At 47.2% G+C, this 25,767-nt stretch overlaps 1 protein-coding gene across 1 annotated transcript in view; it reads right to left on the reverse strand.

Moving 5' to 3' along the window:
- Nucleotides 1-25,767, reverse strand: part of babam2 (BRISC and BRCA1 A complex member 2) — an 85,660-nt gene that overhangs the window by 49,861 nt on the left and 10,032 nt on the right. The window contains exons 5-6 of the mRNA XM_084438157.1: nt 6,306-6,500; nt 5,383-5,457 (exon numbers count right to left, since the gene is read on the reverse strand). Coding sequence (XP_084294283.1) covers nt 5,383-5,457; nt 6,306-6,500 — 270 coding nt within the window. The remainder of the gene's footprint in view (nt 1-5,382; nt 5,458-6,305; nt 6,501-25,767) is intronic.

Raw genomic sequence — 25,767 nt, forward strand, 5'->3', positions numbered from 1 at the left:
CACCCCACATCTCCCCCCCCACCTCCCCACACCCACACCCCAACCCACATCCCCACCCACACGCCAACCCCCCCCCCCACATCTCTCCCCACATCCCCCCCCCACACCCACACGCCAACCCCACCCCCCACCCACATCTCCCCCCACACCCACACGCCAACCCCACCCCCCCCACCCACATCTCCCCCCACATCCCCCCCGACACCCACACGCCAACCCCCCCCCCCCCATCTCCCCAGGGCTGTGTCCTCGCTGCCCTGCTGCTACTTAAGAGGAAGTCAAAGTCGTCATTAAACGCTGCCCCGAGGAATCCAGGGTCTTTCGCTGCAGACAATTGCAGTCTTTTAATCCCCAAAATGTGGAACTCCCCAAAATGTGGAACGAGGAAGAGGATGGAAACAGTCCAGTCATGGCTGCTCTGCCGACCTTTCATCCCTTTTCATTCAAATTGTAATCACGATTTTAATTTGCATGGACAGCCCGAAGATTAATTGTTGTGTAAGAGATTGCCGTTGCACTAATAAGCAGTCTGTGTTAGACGGCCATTGTTAATAGTTCCCCCAGACATGACATCCCTTCTCCTGGACTCTTTTTCTGGAGTCTTTTTAAACAGATTTAAATGTGTTGCTGTTTCCAACCCTTCCATATGAACATATTACATGCATTCATTAAAATGTGGGGTCCTCATGCACCTCAACTCACTGCTGGATGCATGGCGAGATTAGGCTGCTGTCGGCTGTGTACCATGAGCGCTGACCGCTGAGTCATCTTGATGGCTAGCTACGTAGCTCCGAAAACATCCCAGCAAGTTTTCAAGTTGGCTCTATTTTGATACATTGACCACATATTTGAAGTTAAAGAAGTACATTAGCACTACCGCCTAAAAAAAAATTATATTTATATTCCGTGACTCAACAGTTGTATTTCGGAAATGTGTGGCATTTTTTTGTTGCTTGCTCATAGCCCTTGGTTTGAAGTGTGTGTCTGAAAAATGTATTTCGAGGGCTGGCGCCTACCCCTACACTTGACACCCTCGAGGATTGGGACGACCTTACCCCTAAACATGAACGCGCAAAATGAAGTGTTAGGGGTGAGGGGTAGGGGCGAGGGGTGAATTGGGATTGAGGAGAAATGTCAGTGCTACTCCCCCTCTCTCTTCTGGACTATGGCAGACTGCCCCCATTTAAAAACCAGAGCATTCCCCTCAGCCTGGGGCTGGGCAGTCAGAGCAGGAAGGGAAACATGTCCACTGTAGTGGACTCAGACTGCAGGGACTCGTGGCTGTGGGTCACGGCCGTCCTAGACCACTCTGCACCAGCCGGAGCGGTGCAAACCTCCGGCCTCCTCGGCCAGTCCAAACCTCCGGCCTCCTCTACCAGTCCAAACCTCCGGCCTCCTCGGCCAGTCCAAACCTCCGGCCTCCTCTACCAGTCCAAACCTCCGGCCTCACCTGCCAGCGTGGGGCGGTCCAAACCTCCGGCCTCACCTGCCAGTCCAAACCTCCGGCCTCCTCTGCCAGTCCAAACCTCCGGCCTCACCTGCCAGTCCAAACTTCCGGCCTCCTCTGCCAGTCCAAACCTCTGGCCTCACCTGTCAGTCCAAACCTCCGGCCTCCTCTACCAGTCCAAACCTCCGGCCTCACCTGCCAGTCCAAACCTCCGGCCTCCTCTGCCAGTCCAAACCTCTGGCCTCACCTGTCAGTCCAAACTTCCGGCCTCACCTGCCAGCGTAGGGCAGTCCCGCCTGAGCTGCTATCAACACATGTTTGGGTTGCGCTTCCTGTATCTTACAATGAAACAAATAGAACAGTCCTAAAAGAGCTCCTAACAGCCCCGATCCCTGAGACACATCAAACACACCTCCATGTATTAGACCCAAACCTAGTACACAGTAGATACAAGCTAGTCTCGGTTTCCTCAGGAAAATATTCTCCCATGTGGTTCCAGGATCGTTGGCATTTGAACTTTCAAGTCGGTTGATTTCATTGTCTTGTCGTGACAGCAGGAGGAGACAGGGAAGCGCCTCTACGTTTCAAGCATTTTTGGAGGAAGCAGAGGCAAGCTTTGGAAATGGAGGGGGACTCTTTAGCATCTTTAGCATCTTTAGCATCAGGTCCTGTGGCGTCTCTATCGTCCAGCAGAGACGAGACCCTGAGGCAGCCAGACGGAATGTGGAGCTGAAGCTCGAGTGGCGCTGACATTTCGTCTCCATCACAATGTGCTTTCAGTTTCCAGACTTTAGCCAGAGCCCTTTTCCTCTGGGGGGTGATAGCGACGGCAATAACCGTCTGAGACATCCAAATGCAGACTCCATATCCCAGTTGCCATGCATACACAAAGTGTAAGCTTGAAGAATCATGTCCGTTTGTATATTGAATGACTAAGCCTGTGGTTACAAGGTTTATTTCAGACAAATATTACAGTGTGCTGCTTTCACATGGGGTAAAGCTGTCGAGCGATGCCACAACAGACCCATATTCAAGAGAGTGAGGAGAAACAATCCTTCCTTCAAACAACTGCAAAGCAACAGTGGGCTGTATGAATCAGGTCATCGTCTGCCCTGTGGTGCGTTTCCACTCCCGGCGTCTGCAGCCTCGCCAGAGACATCCACGTTGGGATGAGGGCGGATGAGGCGTGTTTTCAACACTTCCTGTTGGGATGAGGACACTCTTCCTGATTGGTCCTGTGCTCCCTGGATGACGCTACATAAATCCTCCACTCCACCAAGGACACAGCCCTCCCAAAGCTGCCACATATACATGTGTGTGTGTGTGTGTGTGTGTGTGTGTGTGTGTTTGATACCATTCAAATGTGTTTTCATGTGCATGAAGAGGGATGTGAGTACAGTATGTACGTGTGTATCCAAGTGGAACCGTGATCAGATAAGGGATGTGGGGATTCGGTCGTATATCCGCACCCCCTTTCCTTAGAACCGCTTTGACTTTGACTATATTTTTCAGACTGGTTGAATTCAATCTGGTTGAAGATTTCAGCTGAGCGTATACATGGGATACAAAGTAAACTGGTTGGGTGTTTACATGCGACAACGAAACAAATGTTTTGAACGCGCACGCAGCCGTGAGTGATTGCGTTACGATGGTTACAAACAGCTGATTAGGGAACTGTCGAGCGTGCCTTGATTAGTCAAGTCTTGAGCATGCGCAGAATGAACGCAGAACGCAGAATCAATCCGTTTCAAGGTAGTATACATGACGGACCAAACGGTTTTGAAAAGGTTTGAACAACCTCCTTGAAAGCGATTGGAATTTCAGTCGGATTGAGGTCTTCCAAACCTATTTGAACCCGATTCAAACTGTCCATGTAAACGCACCTATCGTGTCCGTGGCTACAAAACCCACTCCCACAGACTCAGGTGTGGATGTGCCGGTCTGGTTCGGTCGGTCCATCTTCTCCAGAACCCTGGACACACGGAAATGACAGCGAGCTAAGTGACAAGGCCAACCGCCCAAGCCCACCTAGCGACACGGCAAAACATGTTCCCTGTGAAACGATGTACGCAAACGCCCCACTGCGATGATCCACAAAGATTCCCGCACTTACAAATCTGGACCCGAGTCGTGGTTCTTCCACTCAGAACTGAGAGCCAAGGACCGTCTCACTCCAGCGCTGAGAGACTGGACTCTATGACCACTGGACCCTATGACCACTGGACCCTATGACCACTGGACCCTATGACCACTGGACTCTATGACCACTGGACTCTATGACCACTGGACTCTATGACCACTGGACTCTATGACCACTGGACCCTATGACCACTGGACTCTATGACCACTGGACTCTATGACCACTGGACTCTATGACGCTGATGATGGCAGCTGCTTTCCTTATGTTTACCATCATTTCCCTTCACAAACAGAAGCAAGGCTGGAAAAGGGAGAGAGAGAGAGAGGGAGAGAGAGAGAGAGAGAGAGAGAGGGAGGGAGAGAGAGAGGGAGAGAGAGAGAGAGGAGGGAGAGAGAGAGGGAGAGAGAGAGGGAGAGAGAGAGAGGGAGAGAAAGAGAGGGAGAGAGAGAGGGAGAGAGAGAGATAGAGAGAGAGATAGATAGAGATATATATATATATATAGAGAGAGAGAGAGAGGGTCTTGTAGCCTGCAGACAGCACGCAGCTCAGAGCTGATAGGGAGTGACGGGCTGCTGATTAGTCACCTCGCAGCCACGACAACAGTAAGCACACACACACACACACACACACGTACACACACACACACACGCACACGCACACGCACACGCACATGCACACGCACACGCACACGTTCACACTCACACGCACACTCACACGCACACTCACACGCGCACACACACACACACACACACACACACACGTACACGTACACACACACACACACACAGACACACGCGCGCACGCACACACACACACACACACTCACACGCGCGCACGCACACACACACGCACACGCGCGCACACACACACTCACACGCACACACACACACACACGTACACAAACACACGTACACAAACACACGTACACAAACACACACACACACAAACACACACTCACACGCACACACAACTCATACCCATTTAGCGCACACACACAAGGAAAGTCAAGTGTGTGTTCATCTGTGTTCGTGTGTATGTGTTTATCAGCAAAAACGTTCATGTTTATAATGCATCACAAGTACATTTATAACACATTATAATGCACTTATAAGGCTTTATATAACTTCATAGCCATGCATGACACCTTATACTGAAATAAGACATTTTCTAATTTCAGAAACTTGTATAATGTGTTATGATGCGTTAGAACGGTTCTGTGTCTTTAGAACTGGATAAAGTTTGGTAGTTCTAATGTGCTGAGTAGCATGGAGGTCTAACACATTATATCTACCTCTTATATTCATTTATATCTACCTCTTATATTCATTATATCTACCTCTTATATTCATTATATCTACCTCTTATATTCATTATATCTACCTCTTATATTCATTATATCTACCTCTTATATTCATTTATATACCTCGTCAGAGGTAGAGGGTCAGTGTTACCTTGAGCAGATAGACGGGGATGGGGGGGGGGGGGGGGTCAGGGGTCGGTCAGGGGTGGGTCAGAGGGGGGTCAGAGAGGGGTCAGAGGGGGGTCAGAGAGGGGTCAGAGAGGGGTCAGGGGTGGGTCAGAGAGGGTCAGTGTTACCTTGAGCAGATAGACGGGGATGGGGGGGGGTCAGGGATGGGTCAGGGGTGGGTCAGAGGGGGGTCAGAGAGGGGTCAGAGAGGGGTCAGAGAGGGGTCAGTGTTACCTTGAGCAGATAGACGGGGATGGGGGGGGTCAGAGAGGGGTCAGAGGGGGGTCAGAGAGGGGTCAGAGAGGGGTCAGAGAGGGTCAGTGTTACCTTGAGCAGATAGACGGGGATGTTGCTGAAATCCACGGGCAGCTTGAGCAGGAAGCGAGCAGAGAACTCTCCTGTCTGCAACGAGACACGTGGGAGAAAGAACATCACACCGTGTTCACACACACACACACACACACACACACACACACACACACACACACACACACACATATACGGGCACGCACACACGCACGCACATATACGCGCACGCACACACGCACGCACACACGCACACACGCACGCACGCACACACACACACACGCTCGCACACACGCACGCACACACACACACACACACACGCTCGCACACACGCACGCACATATACGCGCACGCACACAGGCACGCACACACACGACCACGCACGCACGCACACGACCACGCACGCACACACACACACACACCTTTTTGTGCGAACATTTATTCATTAAAGCATTTCATCCTGTTTCAATGTCAGTCAGCCTACGCAACATGGTGAAAGGAGGTGGACTGAGTCCATGGACACACACACACACACACACACACACACACACACACACGTGTGTGTGATCCCCCTCTCACGTGGCTGTACTGTGACAGAGACATTCAGCTCCTGTTCACCTGCAGGCCCTGGACCACCAGGCTGACGGAGCTACTGAGGGTTCAGGTGCCCTCAGGTTTGAATCAACTCAAATCCGTCTCTGAGTTGAGGTACTGAGGGTTCAGGTGCCCTCAGGTTTGAATCAACTCAAATCCGTCTCTGAGTTTAGGGACTGAGGGTTCAGGTGCCCTCAGGTTTGAATCAACAGGCCGTCTCTGAGTTGAGGGACTGAGGGTTTGGGTTGCACACCCTTTCAAGTAAGGATGCGTGACATTTCAACAGCCCATTACTTTAGGAAACTGTTTTCACACCATCCTCCAGCAGGGAGTGCGTACGGGGGGCGTACCCAGCTGTTCTTGCGTCCGGCGTACACCTCCATGCTGCGGCCGTAGTCGGGGTCGTCCAGCAGGCTGTCGTACTCGAACAGCAGCCGCGAGCTCTCTCGAAGACGCTGGCACTGGTACCGGTGGTACTGCCCGATCAGCTCCTTCACCAGCTGCAGCAGGCACTCCGGGTCGCCAGCGTCCCACTGGACCAGGTGCTGGGCAGGACAGAGGAGGAGGAGGAGGAGGAGGAGGTCAGGGGGGTGTTGGTGGTGCTGGTGCAGAACAACAACACAACACACATCTGTCTCTAAAGGCACGGGCGGAGGAGAGGGATGAATCAAATCTTGCCAAAATAATATTCCACACACTGGGTGCGTTAAGTAACTGAGCGCTCACGCTTAAAATGCTCACTGTGAGCTGAGTGATTTTAAAAACTCTTAACGCTCTGCTTATTCTGAGCGCTGATCAACCGTCATATGTCAAAAACATTCATTGAAAATGGCTCTGCAAACAGCAGTAGTAGGTGTGTTATTCAATGTTTTGATGGAGGAGGCCGTGGGCGATGATTGTATTAATGTACTAGGGGCGGATAATATCCAGGAGGAAGAGTAGGAGATGTTGTTACTTGCTGTAAATAACGTTAACAGGCAAACAGCGACACATATCGACCGTTTTGTGGAAGATGTGGTCCTACTCCGACGAGGAGTTCAAGAGTCATTTTCGTATGCGAAGAGAAACATTTCAGGTGAAGCCACGCCTTAGCTAGTTCCATCGGATCCATCTTCTTTTGTGTTTTCTGACTGATGGTAGTTTAGAAGTGCTCACATGCGCTCTGAGCAGATCAGTCTGAGCGTAACTGAGCAGCAGTGATGGGAAAAGTACACGGAATGTTTACTTGAGTAGAAGTAAAGATACCCATGTAAAAACTGACTTGAGTAAAAGTAATAAGTACTGATCCAAATATCTACTCAAGTGAAAGTGAAAGTACAGACTCTGAAATGTACTTTAAAGTATAATACAAAGTAAAAAGTAGTTTTTCGCGATCCAAAGATCACAATTCTAAATTGGTTACCTTTGTGCTGTTAAGATCAATATTGCCAGTTCTGTTCAAGAAGACCTACCAGACAAGATGGTAGTGTACTTCACTATAATGTTAGTAGCATTAGATCCATTTGTTATTCACACATCACACTTCTGTGTACTGGATGAGTTCAGGATAATCTTAACCGGGATGAAATCATACTCATAGGCCCATCTTTTAATCAACATTTTTAATAGTACAATTTCTTCTTGAAGGTTACAGTAGTGCTTTTTGTTATTCTCATGGCGTGAGCATTGAGTGGCAAAGATTTTTATCTGTAACAAAGTGCATCGTCCCATTGAACGCAAATGAATTTAAGCTGCCCACTGTGCAAATTAAATACTTACTGTCCCATTTTAATTAAATAACCAAATATAAAGGCACATATGCATGTCGTGCACATAAAACTTAAACTGCCAATGAATCAAGTTGAAGTACTCAATTACTTTAAAAGTATACTGCGTCTCCTAATTTACACAACAGTGTAGAACTCTACTGCATCTCCTCAATTACACAACAGTGTAGAACTCTACTGCATCTCCTCATTTACACAACAGTATAGAACTCTACTGCATCTCCTCAATTACACAACAGTATAGAACTCTACTGCATCTCCTCATTTACACAACAGTATAGAACTCTACTGCATCTCCTCATTTACACAACATTATAGAACTCTACTGCATCTCCTTTTTTACACAACAGTATAGAACTCTACTGCATCTCCTCATTTACACAACAGTATAGAACTCTACTGCATCTCCTCATTTACACAACAGTATAGAACTCTACTGCATCTCCTCATAATGCACGTATGTGTGTGTTTAAGTTGGAGGTGAATGTCATAAGACAAACTAAAACAATAACAAATTACCATGAGAGAGGGAGGTCCGGTAAGGATAAGATCAATCAGCACGTTCAGTTACTAGGTAAGTGAGTCCGTCCGTCAGTCAGTCAGTCTCATTCAGGCAGTCATTGTGTCTCATTCAGGCAGTCAGTCAGTCAGTCTCATTCAGGCAGTCAGTCAGTCAGTCAGTCAGTCAGTCAGTCAGTCTCATTCAGTCAGTCAGTCAGTCTCATTCAGGCAGTCAGTCTCATTCAGTCAGTCAGTCAGTCAGTCTCATTCATTCAGTCAGTCAGTCTCATTCATTCAGTCAGTCAGTCTCATTCATTCAGTCAGTCAGTCAGTCAGTCTCATTCAGTCAGTCAGTCAGTCAGTCTCATTCAGTCAGTCAGTCAGTCAGTCTCATTCAGGCAGTCAGTCAGTCAGTCAGTCTCATTCAGGCAGTCAGTCAGTCAGTCTCATTCAGGCAGTCAGTCAGTCAGTCTCATTCAGGCAGTCAGTCAGTCAGTCTCATTCAGGCAGTCAGTCAGTCAGTCTCATTCAGGCAGTCAGTCAGTCTCATTCAGTCAGTCAGTCAGTCAGTCAGTCTCATTCAGGCAGTCAGTCAGTCAGTCTCATTCATTCAGTCAGTCAGTCTCATTCAGGCAGTCAGTCAGTCAGTCTCATTCAGTCAGTCAGTCAGTCAGTCAGTCTCATTCAGGCAGTCAGTCAGTCAGTCTCATTCAGGCAGTCAGTCAGTCTCATTCAGGCAGTCAGCCAATCATCAATTAAGTTGATCAGGGAGTTCAGTTAATAAGTAAATGAGTCAGTGAGCAAAAAAGTCAGTCAGGTCAGTCACCCAATCATGTCAGTTACAGTCAGTGTGAAGGCTGGACAAAAAATCTAGAGAAATTTTGTATTCAACTTCATGAGAAGCAAACTCTCAAAGTTCTCAGGTTCCAACCTATTCCTCCGAGGTCTGAAAATCATTCCCCCTGTGCTAAAAAGTCTCTCACAGGCCGCTGAGGCAGGCAGTGGTGTGTTTAGCTTAAGGGACAAGTGACAGACAGATGGAAACATTTTCAGGCAGTCCATGGTGTCACTAGAACTTGACAGGTAGAGCTGCAATTGTTTTGCGTTACCGTCTCGTTGATCTTCTTGGTTTATCGGGAAAAAGAAGTCTTCCTCTTCCAAAGAAGGGGTAGGCTCACCCGGTCGCACTGGACTGCTCTGCTCCTTCATGTTCGCCTCTGATGTGTCACAGTCACACTACTTAGGTCCCTAAGTTACTGACTGACTGCTGGCACTGTCGACTTGCGTGCCGTAGGCTACATGCGCGTTTTGAAATTTTAGCGGCAGCCAGGCTGATAAATCAAATGCGGATTACATGATTTACGCAAAGATACTGAAAAAAAAAAAATATATATATATGTCAAAGTAACGAGCCCTTTTTAAAAATGTAGGGAGTAGAAAGTACGATATTTTTGTTTTAAATGTAGGGAGTAAAAGTAAAAAGTTGTCAGAAAAAAAAAAACTTCTTAAAAGTACAAAGTAATGGCATTTTGTACTTAAGTACAGTAACGAAGTATTTCTACTTAAGTAAATCCCATCACTGCTGAGCAGCCCGTTAAGTGCGTTCTACGCTCTGAGCCAAGCTGAGCCTCTGTTACTTAAAGGTACCCAACGAAACGTGAATCAAAACAATCCGTTCTTTGTTTGTTTTCGAAATTCCTCGATTATATGGTTCCTTGTAGTCTAACAAACATGTTGAATCACTTGAATGTTTTTCCTACCTTGTAATTTCTTCGCAAAATTATATTTAGCTAATGTTTTGAAAACAACAAAGATGTGTGAAACGTCACTATTATGTGCTCCGCGTATTGACGCAATGACGTAGTACGCGTTTTTCGGGGACCATCTTCTCAAATTTGCTCTAGAGCGCATACAAGTGGTCAAAAATTACATTGGGTACCTTTAACACACCCAGTGTCTAACTTGCACATCATCAGACAAATTCAAGATTTGAAAAAGGGAAATACCGTAGCTCCTTGCTTTCTTTATTTAGTGGTGGAAATGAATGAGTGTTTAGTTTGGCTGTGAGATACTGGGCTATGAAGCACTGTAGCTTAATTGAGCCTGACAGATTGGAGCGGATTGAGCTGAATAAGAAGGAGGCGGCTTGGGGAGGGACTGGAATGGAATCACTTTAGAGACTATCAGGTGACAGCATCTAGGACAGGACATCCTGTGAGGAGAATGTGATAAGATGAAGTTTGGAACGAGGGAGGAACAGAAGATAGTTGAGATGGCGGGCGAAGAGAAGCTGGTTGAGGAACCCCGGTGAACTGACTGATTATTATAGATGTAATCCTGAACTGCCAGCAGACTTCCTACCCCGCTTGCCTCTAAGGAATGTAGTGGTGCCACAGGATTTCCTGACGCAAACTTGGAGCAGGGTACTGCTTTCACCCTCCAACCATTCAGCGTGTCTCTGACCTCGGACAGCGCTGGCGCCGGGTCCAGTAAGGAAGGCGCGTTAGGAGGAACAACGCTGGCAAAGGAAAGGAGTCGTGTTCAAAGAACACCGATAAGGATCTGAAGGGCAGAAGCCAGCTGGATACACGATGGTTTGGTGAAGTATCAAGGCTGTAGATTCTGAGAGACCAAATGAAATGTTTCCACATGGATAACAATGGAAACCAGGCCAGGTCCAGCCTGGCTTATGTGCGTGGCTGGCTTGTTTCTGTTGGCTGACTGGACGGAAGCTAGTCATGCCACTGAAATAGCTGTGAATTGAAATGACATGACATAATGTCTGATAAATGAAGATAGGTATTGTTACCTCGACACATCAGTTCCAATGCTTCCAATGCTAATCCAGCACAATAAGAGCGAGATAGCCAGCTAGCTTATGAGCTCACAACAACTAGCAGCAGCTTCCATAACATGAATGGTAGCGGTCAGTGGCTAAAGCAGTTACACTGATGATTCCTGTAACGTTAGCTATTTTGCTGCAATTGCTTCAACTTCTGTTTCTGGACAAAGGTAAGGGATAAACCCAGATAACACAAGGCTAGCGGACCTACAGTGGGTCCCCGATGGACGAGTTGGCGGACCTCCGGCCGAATCCGCTGGCGAGTTCCTGGCCATTTGCACATCGAATGGCAAGCGTACCTCTGGCGGATTATTAGCGCCAGGGACAACGGTCCGCTAGTAATCTGAAATGCTCCCGCTATTGCTCCACCACCATTCCACTAGTAGTTTATTGTCTATATCCTAGGCCCATTGGCCCTAGGCTTATGGATTTCTATTGCTAAATTAACTTACTCTGAACATTTTATGGGTAACCCTTCCTTTCATAGTCCCCCAATTACTAAACATTTACCTCATGCAACGTATAGCCTAATATATAATGGGTAATTACTGAATATATATATACTGTAGGTATAATTTAGGAGTATTTCAAACCACCAGGTAACCACATTTTTACATAGCTTCTATAACATCCATTGACAAAAAGCCTTCCACACCGTGGCTTGAACCCGCGACCTTCGGCATGGGAGGCGGACGCCCTATCCACTACACCACCGAGGATCTGGAAAGTGTACAATGTCATAGTGGTTTTATTTTGATGTTCTGGGACCACTGCCTCTTGTGGTGGCAACATAGAACTGCAGGTCAACAACACAACGGAGGAAGGGAGGGAAGGAGGGAGGGAAATAGGGAGGGAGTGACAAGCGGACAAATGCCATCTATGGTGTGCTGGCTTACAGCCACGCACAAAAACAACCTGGTTGTTGCCAGGGCACATGCTATCCTATCTGAATATAGGATACTGATATTTATATATGAGCATTGGCTGGATGCATGTATGTGTAGGCCTGCTGGCACTGGCTGCCTCTCCAGCCCCATGTGCACTCACAGCCACTCTCCTCCCACAAGAGCTCATTTGCATGAGCAGAGCCATATCACTGTGACCCGCCGCCTGGAGCGCCAGCAGGTATGCAAATGAGCCCCGGAGAGACAAATACACACATGCTGCCACCTGCCACCAACCAGCATCTCCCACCAGCCTCGCTCCGACCAATCAGGATGTGTTCCTCACTGAAAGGGAAATTGCCCGTCGTCGCATTGGGGGTGGGGGGGGGGGGGGGGTCAACAAACAGTTTGTCACACTTGATTTTCACAATTAATTGACAGTGCCATCTTGTTTTGGCCATATTTCCCTTGCTCCGGCCAGTTTGGTATTCGGCAGGCTTCACTGCCTGACATACAGTTGGGGAGAGATGAGGCACTCCGAGAGATGGAACTCATCACTGTTAATAACAAAGCTTGCAAAGCCTGTGTGGGCAAAAAAAGTGGTTTATCGACCAAGTCAAGATGATAAGGTGCAAGATAGAATTCTATACAGTGTTATGGAACAGTATTTATATTGCTTTATATTGGAATGCTATGGAAAAGTATTTATATTCTAGCATTTCATAGACGTCCCATCTTCATCACTTTGGCTGCAACTTAAGTGAACTGACCACAAAATAAAAATAGGTCTAAGAATGTGTCTCTACAGCCTGCCCAAGTGAAAGTCAACCCCGATCACTGACTCACTGAGAAACTGAACCCAAGCCAGCAGCCGAATGGTGACTAATCAAGAAGGTTCTAATAACATAACCGTGATGAAATTCCAGTCTGGGGTTGGCTGGTCTATCCATAGTCTCCGTTCTATTCCCTCACCCTTCACTCCGTGTCTGGGGCTGGCTGGTCTATCCATAGTCTCCGTTCTATTCCCTCACCCTTCACTCAGTGTCTGGGGTCAGCTACTCACGGGTCAGTCCTACTGAGAAGTGAATGTAGAGATAAAAGGGTCACTATGGCCGAGCGTGCGGTTCTGATGGATCAGGAGCGCCCAGAATACCCCTACCGCCCAGAGGGGTGGAACCAGAATACGCCTACCCCCCAGAGGGGTGGAACCGCAAAGGGGCAATCTTTGACCTCCCCTGACCGTCTGCCTGCCCATCTGTCTGTCTCTCCATGCTTCCGTCTGTCCGTTCGTCTGGCCAGGCCAACCCATGGGATAGAGGCCTCATTGTTTAGCCAGTAACCTCCCCCATGCGTTTGGAGCGGGAAACAGCGCGGGGCCAGGCCAGACTATTCAGCCCAGTGACCTCATTGTCCTGAGCCGCTAGTGGTTACTTTTAATGCCGGGATTCCCGAAAACGAAGGGGCGATGCAAACAAGGACAGGCTTTGTCCATGGAGGCGGAGACAGAGGGGGCTTGGGGGGCGGGGCCAAGCTGAAACTGAGGAGGGGACTGCAGGAAGTGCTGAGTCAGGAGTCAGGACGGTGACATCGCAGTTTCACTGAAACTTCAGTGAAGGGGGGGTGGGGGGGTTAGAGGAGGAGACAGAGAGGAAGACAGAGAGGGAGAGATCTGTATGGCAGACAGGAAACAAAAAAGACTAGCCTTGCCCTCGTGGGTCTTCTGGTTGTGTACTGGGGGAGAAGTGGTACCATGATCAGTCCTGCTCTTTATACCAGGACATTAAGTGCAGTGAAGGGGACTGGAGCCGGTGCAGTGCCACGGCAGAGTGATGCAACGTGTACACTCCTTAATGGCTCCCACCTCTGCCTGGAAACAATCTCCAACATAGAAATGATTCAGAGCCTGACATGCATCCTGTCCGCTAGTGTGCTTGTGTCAACACCCAACATTATGCCAGACAACAAGGAGACTGGCAAACAAACAACATCCTAAATGATAAGGCCTCTTTTCCGCATCGTGGATAAGTACAGCATGTTAATCGTGCCACTTTTATAGCCTAATACATTGCATTAATTGACTAATTACACCATATAATGGAGTGACATGTTCTTAAGAATAAGCTGTAGGCCAAAAGTAGGTCCCTTTACACGCTGACAAGACCCATGCAGACACAAAGTTTTCCTGTGCCTTCCGACTGCTACGACGTCTTTGATCCGCAACTGCCATCCAAATATTTTGAGAGCACTGATCTGCCATCTGAGAATTCAAGATAATCATATAGGTCATGGGAAAAATATTTATGTTTGCCTTTGTTTCCCAATATGATTTTTATAGATCCTGGCAACCTAATCCTGTTGACCTGAAAGTGTGAGGCATTACAAAGTATTACATTAATCTCAGCTAGTCTGTAATTCAAGTGTGGGCCCGCACCCTGTCTTGCCCTGAGAGGGTGCCAACTCTCAGATCACCCTAAATCACTCTTGTCATGTGTTTAAGACACTTGGCATTATCAGAACATAGTGTTCCCTCAATATGAACCATGTGGGTTGTGAGTCTAACATGGCACAACTTCATTAGGAAAATAATCTTCAAATATTTTTTAGATGGGAAATGTTTTGACTACTACTTTTAATGTAACTGTTTGGTCAAGACCAATAATAGAGAAATATTATGCAGTTAGGCCTACATGTAGACTATAAGTGTGCCCAAATTCAACCTGATGCTTAAGGCTTGTGATTTTAGTCCCCTCTCAATCCAGCGTACTGTACATATAACAATAGCCAAACTCCTTCCCATCAACCAAAGCTGGCCTTGACAATAGCTGGCCTGCTAAAACCATTCCCAGAGCTTTTCCCAGATATGTCAGTGAGCCTTGCCAATAATAAACTTTAATGCTGGGACTCATTATTCCACAAAGCAGGAAGGAAAGGGTGAGCAGCAGCTGCCATTTGGCACCGTGTGCCAAAGTCACAGCAACGCTCTTCTGAGGCCAAGGTCACAGCAACGCTCTTCTGAGGCCAAGGTCACAGCAACGCTCTTCTGAGGCCAAGGTCACAGCAACGCTCATCTGAGGCCAAGGTCACAGCAACGCTCTTCTGAGGCCAAGGTCACAGCAACGCTCTTCTGAGGACCAGGTCACAGGTGACAGCAACGCTCATCTGAGGCCAAGGTCATAGGTCACAGCAACGCTCATCTGAGGCCCAGGTCATAGGTGACGGCAACGCTCATCTGAGGCCAAGGTCACAGCAAGTCTCTTTACAGCCCATCTGAGGTCTGTTGTTGTCCCGTTTACTGGGTCCGTGATGGACTGGCTGAAGGAAGCGCGGCCCAGTAGCTGGCATGAACGCACGCCGGGATGCAGATTAGTTTTACCTTGTTTTGTTTTTTGTTGCTGCCAAATTAGGAACAATGACTTGTTGTGCACACCCAGTATCTCAGAGGACTCTTAATCCTGAACGGGCGAAAGGGAAAAACAATGGGCATTTCCAATTCCTCTGCCTGAGAACTTCACACCACATTGGACTTGTGGCTCATAGCAGCGTAAATGTATGCTCATAGCAGCGTAAATGTACAGGTATGGTCAGTGTGACAATGTTATCACCATATTCCATTTAAATCCAATTGTGGCATTGCGCCATCAGCTAAATATCTCAGTTGTGGCTGTACATGTTTTTGTCAAAACGACTGTTAACAGTGTTTTGGTCTAGAAACTGCCAAGGCCACCGACTGATATGTTTCTGCAGATGACAAAACAACCGTCTCTGTTCGTAAGGCCTGGACTGGCTGCTTTAAGGAAAACAAAGAGTGTGGGATTCAGCAAAAGAGAAAAGTCCCACATGTTGGCCAACAGTGAACTTTACTGTGTCTGCAGTCCCACTGAGAACAGCAGGGGCAGAACCCACTGAGAACAGCAGGGGCAGAACCCACTGAGAACAGCAGGGGCAGAACCCACTAAGAACAGCAGGGTCAGAACCCACTTAGAACAGCAGGGGCAGAACCCACTTAGAACAGCAGGGGCAGAACCCACTGAGAACAGCAGGGGCAGAACCCACTTAGAACAGCAGGGGCAGAACCCACTGAGAACAGCAGGGGCAGAACCCACTAAGAACAGCAGGGGCAGAACCCACTGAGAACAGCAGGGGCAGAACCCACTAAGAACAGCAGGGTCAGAACCCACTTAGAACAGCAGGGGCAGAACCCACTTAGAACAGCAGGGGCAGAACCCACTGAGAACAGCAGGGGCAGAACCCACTTAGAACAGCAGGGGCAGAACCCACTGAGAACAGCAGGGGCAGAACCCACTAAGAACAGCAGGGGCAGAACCCACTGAGAACAGCAGGGGCAGAACCCACTAAGCACAGCAGGGGCAGAACCCACTGAGAACAGCAGGGGCAGAACCCACTGAGAACAGCAGGGGCAGAACCCACTGAGAACAGCAGGGGCAGATGTCTCTAAGAACAGCAGGGGCAGAACCCACTGAGAACAGCAGGGGCAGATGTCTCTAAGAACAGCAGGGGCAGAACCCACTGAGAACAGCAGGGTCAGAACCCACTGAGAACAGCAGGGGCAGAACCCACTGAGAACAGCAGGGGCAGAACCCACTGAGAACAGCAGGGGCAGATGTGGGAATCCCCCAGGGTGGAGTCAGAGTGGGGGGTGGAGGGTGAGGAGGCTAGATATTCCCCTCAGCAGGCCTGTAATGGACGGCCCTTACAGGATAAAGCTCTACAAATAACAATTCAGCGCTTCCCAGCAGCAGTATGTAGCTATGCTGATCCTGCCACCAGCGAGCTGAGGGGCATGGGAGTGAAAAGACAGGTGGGGGCTTGTTGGGGCTAAAGACGACACTGAGACGGGTGCAGGAAAACACACAAAGACACACACACATATACACACACACATATACACACACAAACACACAGAACTGTGGAAACTCCCAAGAGGTTGTTCAGTATTGGTCAGGATGGGTCTGGACAGGTCATAATGACATGTTGCAGGAAGGAAGGACAGAGAGACAGACAGTGAAAGAGGAATACAGAGAGAGAGAGAGAGAGAATAGGAAAGGTGATACAGCAAGAGATCATTGTGGTTTCTGTGTATGAATGGCAGCACAGGCCTAAGAGTCCCTTACCATAAAGCCTGATTCTGACATTCACATAAATAAACTACTGTTTGTCTCAGGCCGTCCAAGAAAATTATGATTAAAGCTGTTTATTTGGGCGGTAAGGGTTTATTTTCCCCTAAAAACACTATATTACATTAGAATAAACACAAATAAACAATAAAATGAAAAGTAACAATCATTCATTGTTTTGTTTTTTTAAAACAAGTCAGTATTTGGTGTGGCCTCCTTAGAATGCATAACTGAAGCAATTTGCTTTGGTACATTGCTATCTTTTTTTCCAAGTAGTCCTGTGGTAAATTCTTCCAAGCTTCTTCCAGGATTTGCCATAACTCTTCTATTTGACTTTGGCTATTGTTTGCTATTTTCCTTGTCCAAGTGTCTTTACCATAAGTCTTCCTTGTCCAGGTGTCCTTGCCATAAGTCTTCCTTGTCCAAGTGTCCTTGCCATAACTCTTCCTTGTCCAAGTGTCCTTGCCATAACTCTTCCTTGTCCAAGTGTCCTTGCCATAGCTCTTCCTTGTCCAAGTGTCCTTGCCATAACTCTTCCTTGTCCAAGTGTCCTTGCCATAACTCTTCCTTGTCCAAGTGTCCTTGCTATAACTCTTCCTTGTCCAAGTGTCCTTGCCATAACTCTTCATTGTCCAAGTTCCCAAAAACCTTCAGTTACGTTGAGTTCTGGACTAAGGTGGCAATGCTACTACTGTACATGTTCCATCTGCAGACTTTCTGCCAATCAGTGATGTTCCCGACGGTACAGCATGATGAATCAGAATGTTTATATTTCTCCGTATTCATCATTCCATGGATTTGGACCAGATTCCCAACAATGTTGTCTGAAGAGCGCCCACAGAACATGGCAGAGCGCCACCATGCTTCACTAGAGACTGCAGAAAGGCATCCAAGCACTTCTCGTTCTTCTGACATACTGTTGTCTTTGTGAGCCAATCATTTTGAATTTGGACTCATCACTCTTAAGACTTCCTACCACTGGTCGTCTCTCAATGCTTTTTGGTCTTTCCTATATTACGATCTCTTCTGCTTGTTGCCTTTCGATGAGAATGGCTCCTTATCTGCAAGAGGCCCTAAAAGACCATTACTTCTGTTCGAATCATGTACTTTGGTGCTAGATGCTGAGCGAGCACTTCACTGGATTTCCTTCTGGATTTCCTTCCTTCTTCCTTAAGGACATTTAAGTACTGTTCAACAGATGCAGACAGCTTTTTGGGTCTTCCACTGTGTCGTCTTCTTTCTGTCTTGAACTTTGTCAACAAGAAATGTGCCCAGTTTCTTCAAATGTCATTATGACAGCTTGAACATATCTTGAAAATCCAGTTTGGTGGGCTATCGCTCACTGACTACGTACTGTATATCCTTGCATTCCTACATTCTATATCCCTGATTGTTGTTGCAGTCATAACCAACGACCAGTGATTAACATGAGTAACCAGATTGTGCTTTATTAAAGCGCAGCCCTGGCGGAGGCCAACCCCCACCGGAAATGAAGACGACTTACTGCCGAGGACACGGACACAGCTCGGTTTACATGTTACTGTAGATAATTAATTAGTGGAAATGTTTTCCAACCAGTTGCCAGACTGCGCTGACTGCATTATCACACTTTCACGATAACACGGTTCCATGTCTCCACCCTCCTCACTTCCTCCATCCTCCATCCTTCCCTCTCTGCCCATCGTCCAGTCTCCTCCTCCTCTTCCTCCTCCCTGCACTCTTCCCAGCAGCACGTCAATCCCCGGTCGTATTCCTCTCATTCCTGCATCACTCCCCATTGTGCTAACATGTCCCTCCCCTGCCAAAGTTAGCCTCCCCAGAACAATGGCAGAACCTTGTTTGAGGCAGCCATGCAGGAGTGTGAGCGATGGGGCCCTGTTGAGGCAGCCATGCAGGAGTGTGAGCGATGGGGCCCTGTTGAGGCAGCCATGCAGGAGTGTGAGCGATGAGGCCCTGTTGAGGCAGCCATGCAGGAGTGTGAGCGATGACGCCCTGTTGAGGCAGCCATGCAGGAGTGTGAGCGATGGGGCCCTGTTGAGGCAGCCATGCAGGAGTGTGAGCGATGGGGCCCTGTTGAGGCAGCCATGCAGGAGTGTGAGCGATGACACCCTGTTGAGGACGGGAGCCTGAGATAATGGCTGCCAAGGGGGCAGGTCTGCCAACGGGGGTCTGCCAAGTCCTTCTAAAGAGTTGTATTGGTTTGAAAGGGAGGGCTACTAATGATCATTTGAAGGTACATGTAGGCCTAATGATAGCATCTAATGGGAAGCTGAATCAACCCACAAGTGTATTTAGCATGGCTATTGGATTAATAGAAAAGGTGGTCGATGGACATGAATAATTAAACAGGTAAGTGTGTGTGATGTTAACTGCACTGGTAAGCAAAGTAAAACCAACGAAAACATATGCAACAATATGCTGCTTAGCCTATTGACCCCAGAAGCAACAGTAAGGTTGATAAGTCAATCTCAGTTCATAGGTGTGTCCCAGTTCATAGGTCAATGCCAGTTCATAGGTCAATCCCAGTTCATAGGTCAATCCCAGTTCATAGGTGTGTCCCAGTTCATTTGATTATCAGTAGGCCTCGATATCCACATAGATTTGCTACAGTACTTTCATCGGTAAATCCTTGAAATATGTTTTCCATCTCGCACACACGCACACACACACACACACACACACACACACACACATACACACACACACAACCCAGGCCAGTCTAGACCCATTCAACAGAAGTCCCTTTAGTCATCCTGGCCATGTTTCCTATGGCAGTAACAGCCTCCCATATTCCAGCTGCTAGGAACTCCTCTGTCTCAGCAGCTGCTCTAATTAACCGCTTTGCTCAGCTGGAACGTGAGCGCTAATTCAAAGTACAAAGATTAAATCATTAGATTATGCAGCTACTGTACAAATGTGTCAGCCTCTTAAAGTGGTGATTGAAGCAATTAAAACCAATTAAGGGTCTGTTCAGAGGGTGGGAACTGGCCGGGGCCCCGTACTACGAAGCTCGTTCAACATATCCAGGATAACTTTCCGCTAGCTCGCTCCAGTAAACCGGACAACCGTAGTCACGGATAAACGGTACTACGACAGTGGCTATCAACTCGTTAAGCCGACCCAGCTGGTCCAATCTAGCTATGAGCGCGTTCGCGGTCAAAAATCAACATTAAAGACTTGAAAATTGAATTATAAATGAGTGTTTTTACTTGCTCCGCATCAATGCACAAGGCAAAATATGTCTCAAGCAGCTGTCATTCTGCAATTTCTCATATGATATCGGGGAAAGCCAAAGAGGGTTTTATCGGTTTGTAAAAACCTCTCACTGTTCGCATACTGCAGATTATTTTTTTAATTTGCACACTGAAGTTCCGTATACAATCTTAACATCCATATGCCTTTTTCCAAGTGAATTGATCGGTCAGCGGGCAGTGCTTCATATGTTTTGATCCATAATCTGGAATATAACCTGCCCCGGAGCAGGTTAGCTCAGCAACATAAGTTACCATGGCGATATAGCACAGTGAAAAGTGAACCACCTTCGTAGTACGGATAAACCAGGCTTGAACCTGAAGTTATCGCGCTAACCCCGTAATCCTGTTTCGTAGTACAGGGCCCTGGTGGGCGATATACCATGGGCTTGGTCAGAGTGCGTCTGTGCATAGGCCTACTAACAGATACACACATATTGAATATTTAGCGCACACGCACGTGCACACGCACGCGCACGCGCACACGCACACACACAGCTTGTAATCTTTCTCCATTAGCCACCATCCACAAAGCAGCATCCACCACAATCCATCAGTCAGACCAGTTAACAGCATTAAGGACAAAATGACTATTGTCAAGTTAAAACGGTATGCTCTCGCTGTGTGGTTTGTTCAGCCTGAAAGACGATGAAATCATCTGTTGAAAACGGGTGATGATGTGTTTCTGTGGTGGTGCATGTGGCTTTTCTCTCTTCTCTCAGAACCCAGCCCAACCTCTATATTTGACTGGATAGGTCTTTCATCACTGCTGCTCACGGCTTATGTGCTGAAGAGGCTTTGTTGGCGTTGGGGTTGGAGGAATTCTCAGAGAATCCACTGCTCATAATGATCTCATCGCTGACTGGTTGCGGGGGCGGAGTCAGGCGAGCCCTGAGAACACAGACGGCCCTTCCCTCAGGCATGTGCTGCCGGTGAGGAGAACACACCTGTCTGGGCTGAGATTTCCACTATCAAACAACTCAGCCTCTCACCTTTAGCCTGAGAGCAGTGATGTCAACTTCGCTGACAAGTTTGCAAATACTTAAATGATGCCAGTACAATTGTGTAAGTGTGCATGTGTATTTTTTATACATTGTATATTATACAACGGTTAGTTCTGGTTCTTGATTCTGATTGGCTGGAAGCCGTGTTAAAATACTTTGTAACACACACCTGTGACCGCATATCATTCCATTTTCAGTATTAATGCGCCTCCCATTTGATCCAATGCATTGTAGTTGTTGTTGTTGCTTGGCAACCCTTTTGTTAGGGGAACTACTTTACTCGGCGCAATTGAGGGAATGATGCTTCGTTTTGAATAAATGTTAATATTTTACATTGCTGTGTGTTTATTTTACACTAATAGCTGTAGTAACCGTTGTATAAAAGCAATAAACCACTCGAGGCCGTGTGTTATAGTGATTTTATAACAGCTAGGGGGGTTTTACTCCGCTTCGCGTCGTGCCTAACAACGCCCCCTAGCTGTTATAAAATGACTATAACACACAGCCTCTCGTGGTTTATTGCTTAATTATATATTATATATTGCCACCTACCACCATGTGATGTGTGTGTCTTCACTGTGTGATAAATAGAGATGTTGGTTTTATAAGAGCGTGTCAGAGCTCATATCGTAGCCTAAATGTCCATAGGTAGCCAGGAGGAACGTCTCTTCACCCACAAAAGGAGACAAAGAACAGATCCAGTAGAGAGGAGCTCAAAACAATTGATAATGTGATCATTCAGCGGACCCTTTTAGCCAAAATGACTTGTTGGGGTTAAGCACCGTGCTCAAGGGCACAGCGGTAGTAAGTGGTTGTTAAGTGTCTTGGCTCGGTGTTGAAACAGTGAGATTTCGCTCACTGCTCAGACGCTGTAACCACTGGGCTAGCTACCCAAACACAAAATGGCGGTCGCTCATAACACCCATGGCCAACTGTAAACAAGGATATTTCTGCTGTGACATTAGGAACACTGTGCACCTGACAGAGTTAAACGTTTCCCGTCTTGGCTGATAAATAGTGTCTGGCGATCTGGTGCTTAATCTAAAAGATGTGCGTTGGAATGTTTGTGAGGCAGTGAGATGTTAATGCTTCCTTTATACATGTTCCCTCCTCCTGGTCTAGAGTGTTGTGTGCAGATCTGGTTGAGCTGGCCGGCCTGTGACAGACAGGGTGGGATGGACACTGGGCGGGGCCTGCCCTTGCTGCCCTGTCTAATGTGGGCGTCGTCTTCCTAAGAACACGCCTTCTACAAACCTGCCTGAGGAGAATTCTAAAAACCAGGGTGACGTTAGGGTAGTGATCCAAGCCCAACTCTGAACAGACCACCTACCGTTTATATGGTAAAGAGCAAAGAGCACATTCTCAAAACATACCTTAAAGGAGTAGTGAAGAGAAAAATCATGTTTAGCCCTGTTTTAAGGTTACTTATGATCATATACAATGATTCAGATCATAACATTGACAAAACTAGCACTTTTGAGAGAGTCTGATAATTGCTCTACCACCGTTTTGGTCATACAATGGTAGGTCATACAAACATTGTATGACCTAAACGGTGGTAGAGCAATTATCAGACTTTCTCAAAAGTGCTAGTTTTGCAAAAGTTCTGATCTGAATCATTGTATATGATCATAAGTAACCTTAAAACAGGGCTAAACATGCATCCCCTTTACTACTCCTTTAATACCTGGAATAGAGGGGAAAGCATCGCAAAAAAATCAGAATTGTTAGAGATAATGTCTTATGACACATTGTTTCAATTGTTTACAAAAACTGATTACCTCTTTTTTAGAGAAATCATTAATTTCTCTATATTAAAGTGATCAATATAAAAATTCCAAAACGTAGTATTCTGGATATAATGGGTCACTTTGTTCTGATTCTACAAATGTAGCTCTATCTTATATGTTCCTCTAAATGACCCAGATCCATCCCCATCTAACCTGCCATCTAATTACCATCTAACCTACCCTCAGCATTTGAGCCAAGTTCTTTTGGGCACTGGAGACAGTTGCGGGATGTTCAAACCTATCTGTATCCATTGTTCAGGTCCACAAGTCCAAACCTGAGTAGAGAAGGTTAGGGCCATGATAGCATGTTTATCATTTGAAGGCCAGAAACTTCCACTTCCACCTAAATTAGACTGTTTATTTACTTTGGGCTCTTTTGGAACTCCTACCCTTTCTTTTCCAGTCTCCATGCTGACTGGGTTTACTGGAGAGCAGCAGGGAGGTCTGGCTACGAGTGAATGGTGGGAATTGGCAAATGTTCCAGCACTGGGAAGACGGGGTTTTATAGAGTCGGTGTGAGGGAGGGAGAGAGAAGTATTCAATATGGAGGGAAAAAGAAAGAATGAGTAGGAACAATAGAAGGACCCCAGGGACACAGTGAAAAGGTACAGTAGGGATTATGAAAGCATGGGCATTAAGACCGCATGAGGGAGGGAGAGAGAGGGAGAGGGAGAGAGAGAACACTCACCCCCCCCCCCCCCCCCCCAATAGCCCCCCACCCCTTATGTGCGCAGCTGCGTTTACGAGACGGTGAGCAATACAGGCCTCCTGTCTTCCAGACACGGCCACAGGCAGGGGAATGTAACTCCTCTCTGTTAGGACCCAGTCGCAAAAATAGCCATGCGGATGACGTGAAGAGATTTTGGTAACAGCAACAACACCGTCAACAACCGAGCGTCTTGCCCGGCCTCCGAGCTTGTCCTCGTCCGCAGCTCCTTCGTCTTCCAACACTTCCAGCTGGGACTTTTCCACAGCGACGAAATATTATGAACAACAATAGTTTCAATGTCCAACCTTCTGTCAGGTTCCTATGTCCAGTTCCTGCGTGCCACCGAAAAACATTTCCTGTCCAATTTCTTGTTTTGAGCAAATGTTTTGCCATAAACACCCAGTGGCCAAAGATTGTGAAATTTCTCTCGAAACCCAAGGATTAAGCCGATGCAGTGGGTTCCAAGATAGTGATGCCTTATTTTGACAACCGTGTGAAAGGTGTCTCATTCTAGCGATACCAACGGCCCTAAGCCAACTTAAGTCACAGACAACTGCTAAGCCTCAGACCGAGCACAGCAAAACACGAATGTGACTGATGAACACGTCTGTTTGCTGAACCCTTAGCCAGCCATGTTCTGGGGCATTGAGACAGATTAACTCATTTCTATCTAGGAAAGACAAGTAGGCAATGTGCCATTGAACATTTCCCATAGAGATTGTGGATATCTACTTAATTGTGTTATCTCTGGGGGAGTTTTAGAGTCTATCAGTGTGTTTAGGATAAATGTATTTTTGTCACGTGCAAACGTGTGAAGTATTTCAGCATTTTCTTTGGAGCGCTTTTTCAGTCGGCCACACCACTACTATCTGCAAGATCAGCAATTTGCCGATTGCCTTTTGTTACTGCTGAGTAATGTGAGTAATGTGGCCGAGCATTTCCTGCACTAGGGAGGAGGGCCTGCTGGTCGGCACAAAGAGAAGCCACACTTACGCAACAGCAGATTTTCATCAGAAACACTAGATATTGCATCATTAAACAAGGTGGTTGTTGATCATTTTAGGGTTTTAGGCCCGTACCCTCTTCGACTGGCACTAGAGAGAACAAGAGTCCAAATGAGGAAGTGCCGAGCCAGATAAACATGGTTTGATCAAATCGAATCGCCAACCACGCCAATAGTGACTCATATACATTAATACAAAGAGTTTGAATTCCAAGACCATAATGTAGAAGTCATTTTTATTCACATTCTTCTGGATTTCCGATGCAGTCCGCATCAGAGGATAAAACACACACTGGGCGAGATTCTTTTCATGTGCAGCGTTGAGAACATTAACACCAATGTCTCCTTACATTAACACCAACGTCTCCTTACATTAACACTGATGTCTCCTTACATTAACACCGATGTCTCCTTACATTAACACCAATGTCTCCTTACATTAACACCAATGTATCCTTAAATTAACAACAACGTCTCCTTCAATCCTTCACTCCCCGAAAACCAGAGCCTTGTCCAAAAGACAGCTGATAAGCTGAGACAAAGCTCTTGTAAAGCTTAGACTATTAAGACATTAGATTTGTCACTTGGCCGGTTCCATAGCCAGTATAAGTAGGTGGGTCAGGACATTGGAATGAGAAGGGAGGGATTAGGGACAGGAGAGAGGGGTTGGAGACGGGGTAAATGAGGTGAGGGTAGAAGGATTAGGGGCAGGAGAGAGGGGTTGGAGACGGGGTAAATGAGGTGAGGGTGGAAGGATTAGGGCCAGGAGAGAGGGGTTGGAGACGGGGTAAATGAGGTAAGGGTGGAAGGATTAGGGGCAGGAGAGAGGGGTTGGAGACGGGGTAAATGAGGTGAGGGTGGAAGGATTAGGGGCAGGAGAGAGGGGTTGGAGACGGGGTAAATGAGGTGAGGGTGGAAGGATTAGGG

The sequence above is a fragment of the Borostomias antarcticus genome, assembly GCF_949987555.1.
Source record: "Borostomias antarcticus genome assembly, chromosome: 5".
NCBI classification, from domain to species: Eukaryota; Metazoa; Chordata; class Actinopteri; order Stomiiformes; family Stomiidae; genus Borostomias; species Borostomias antarcticus.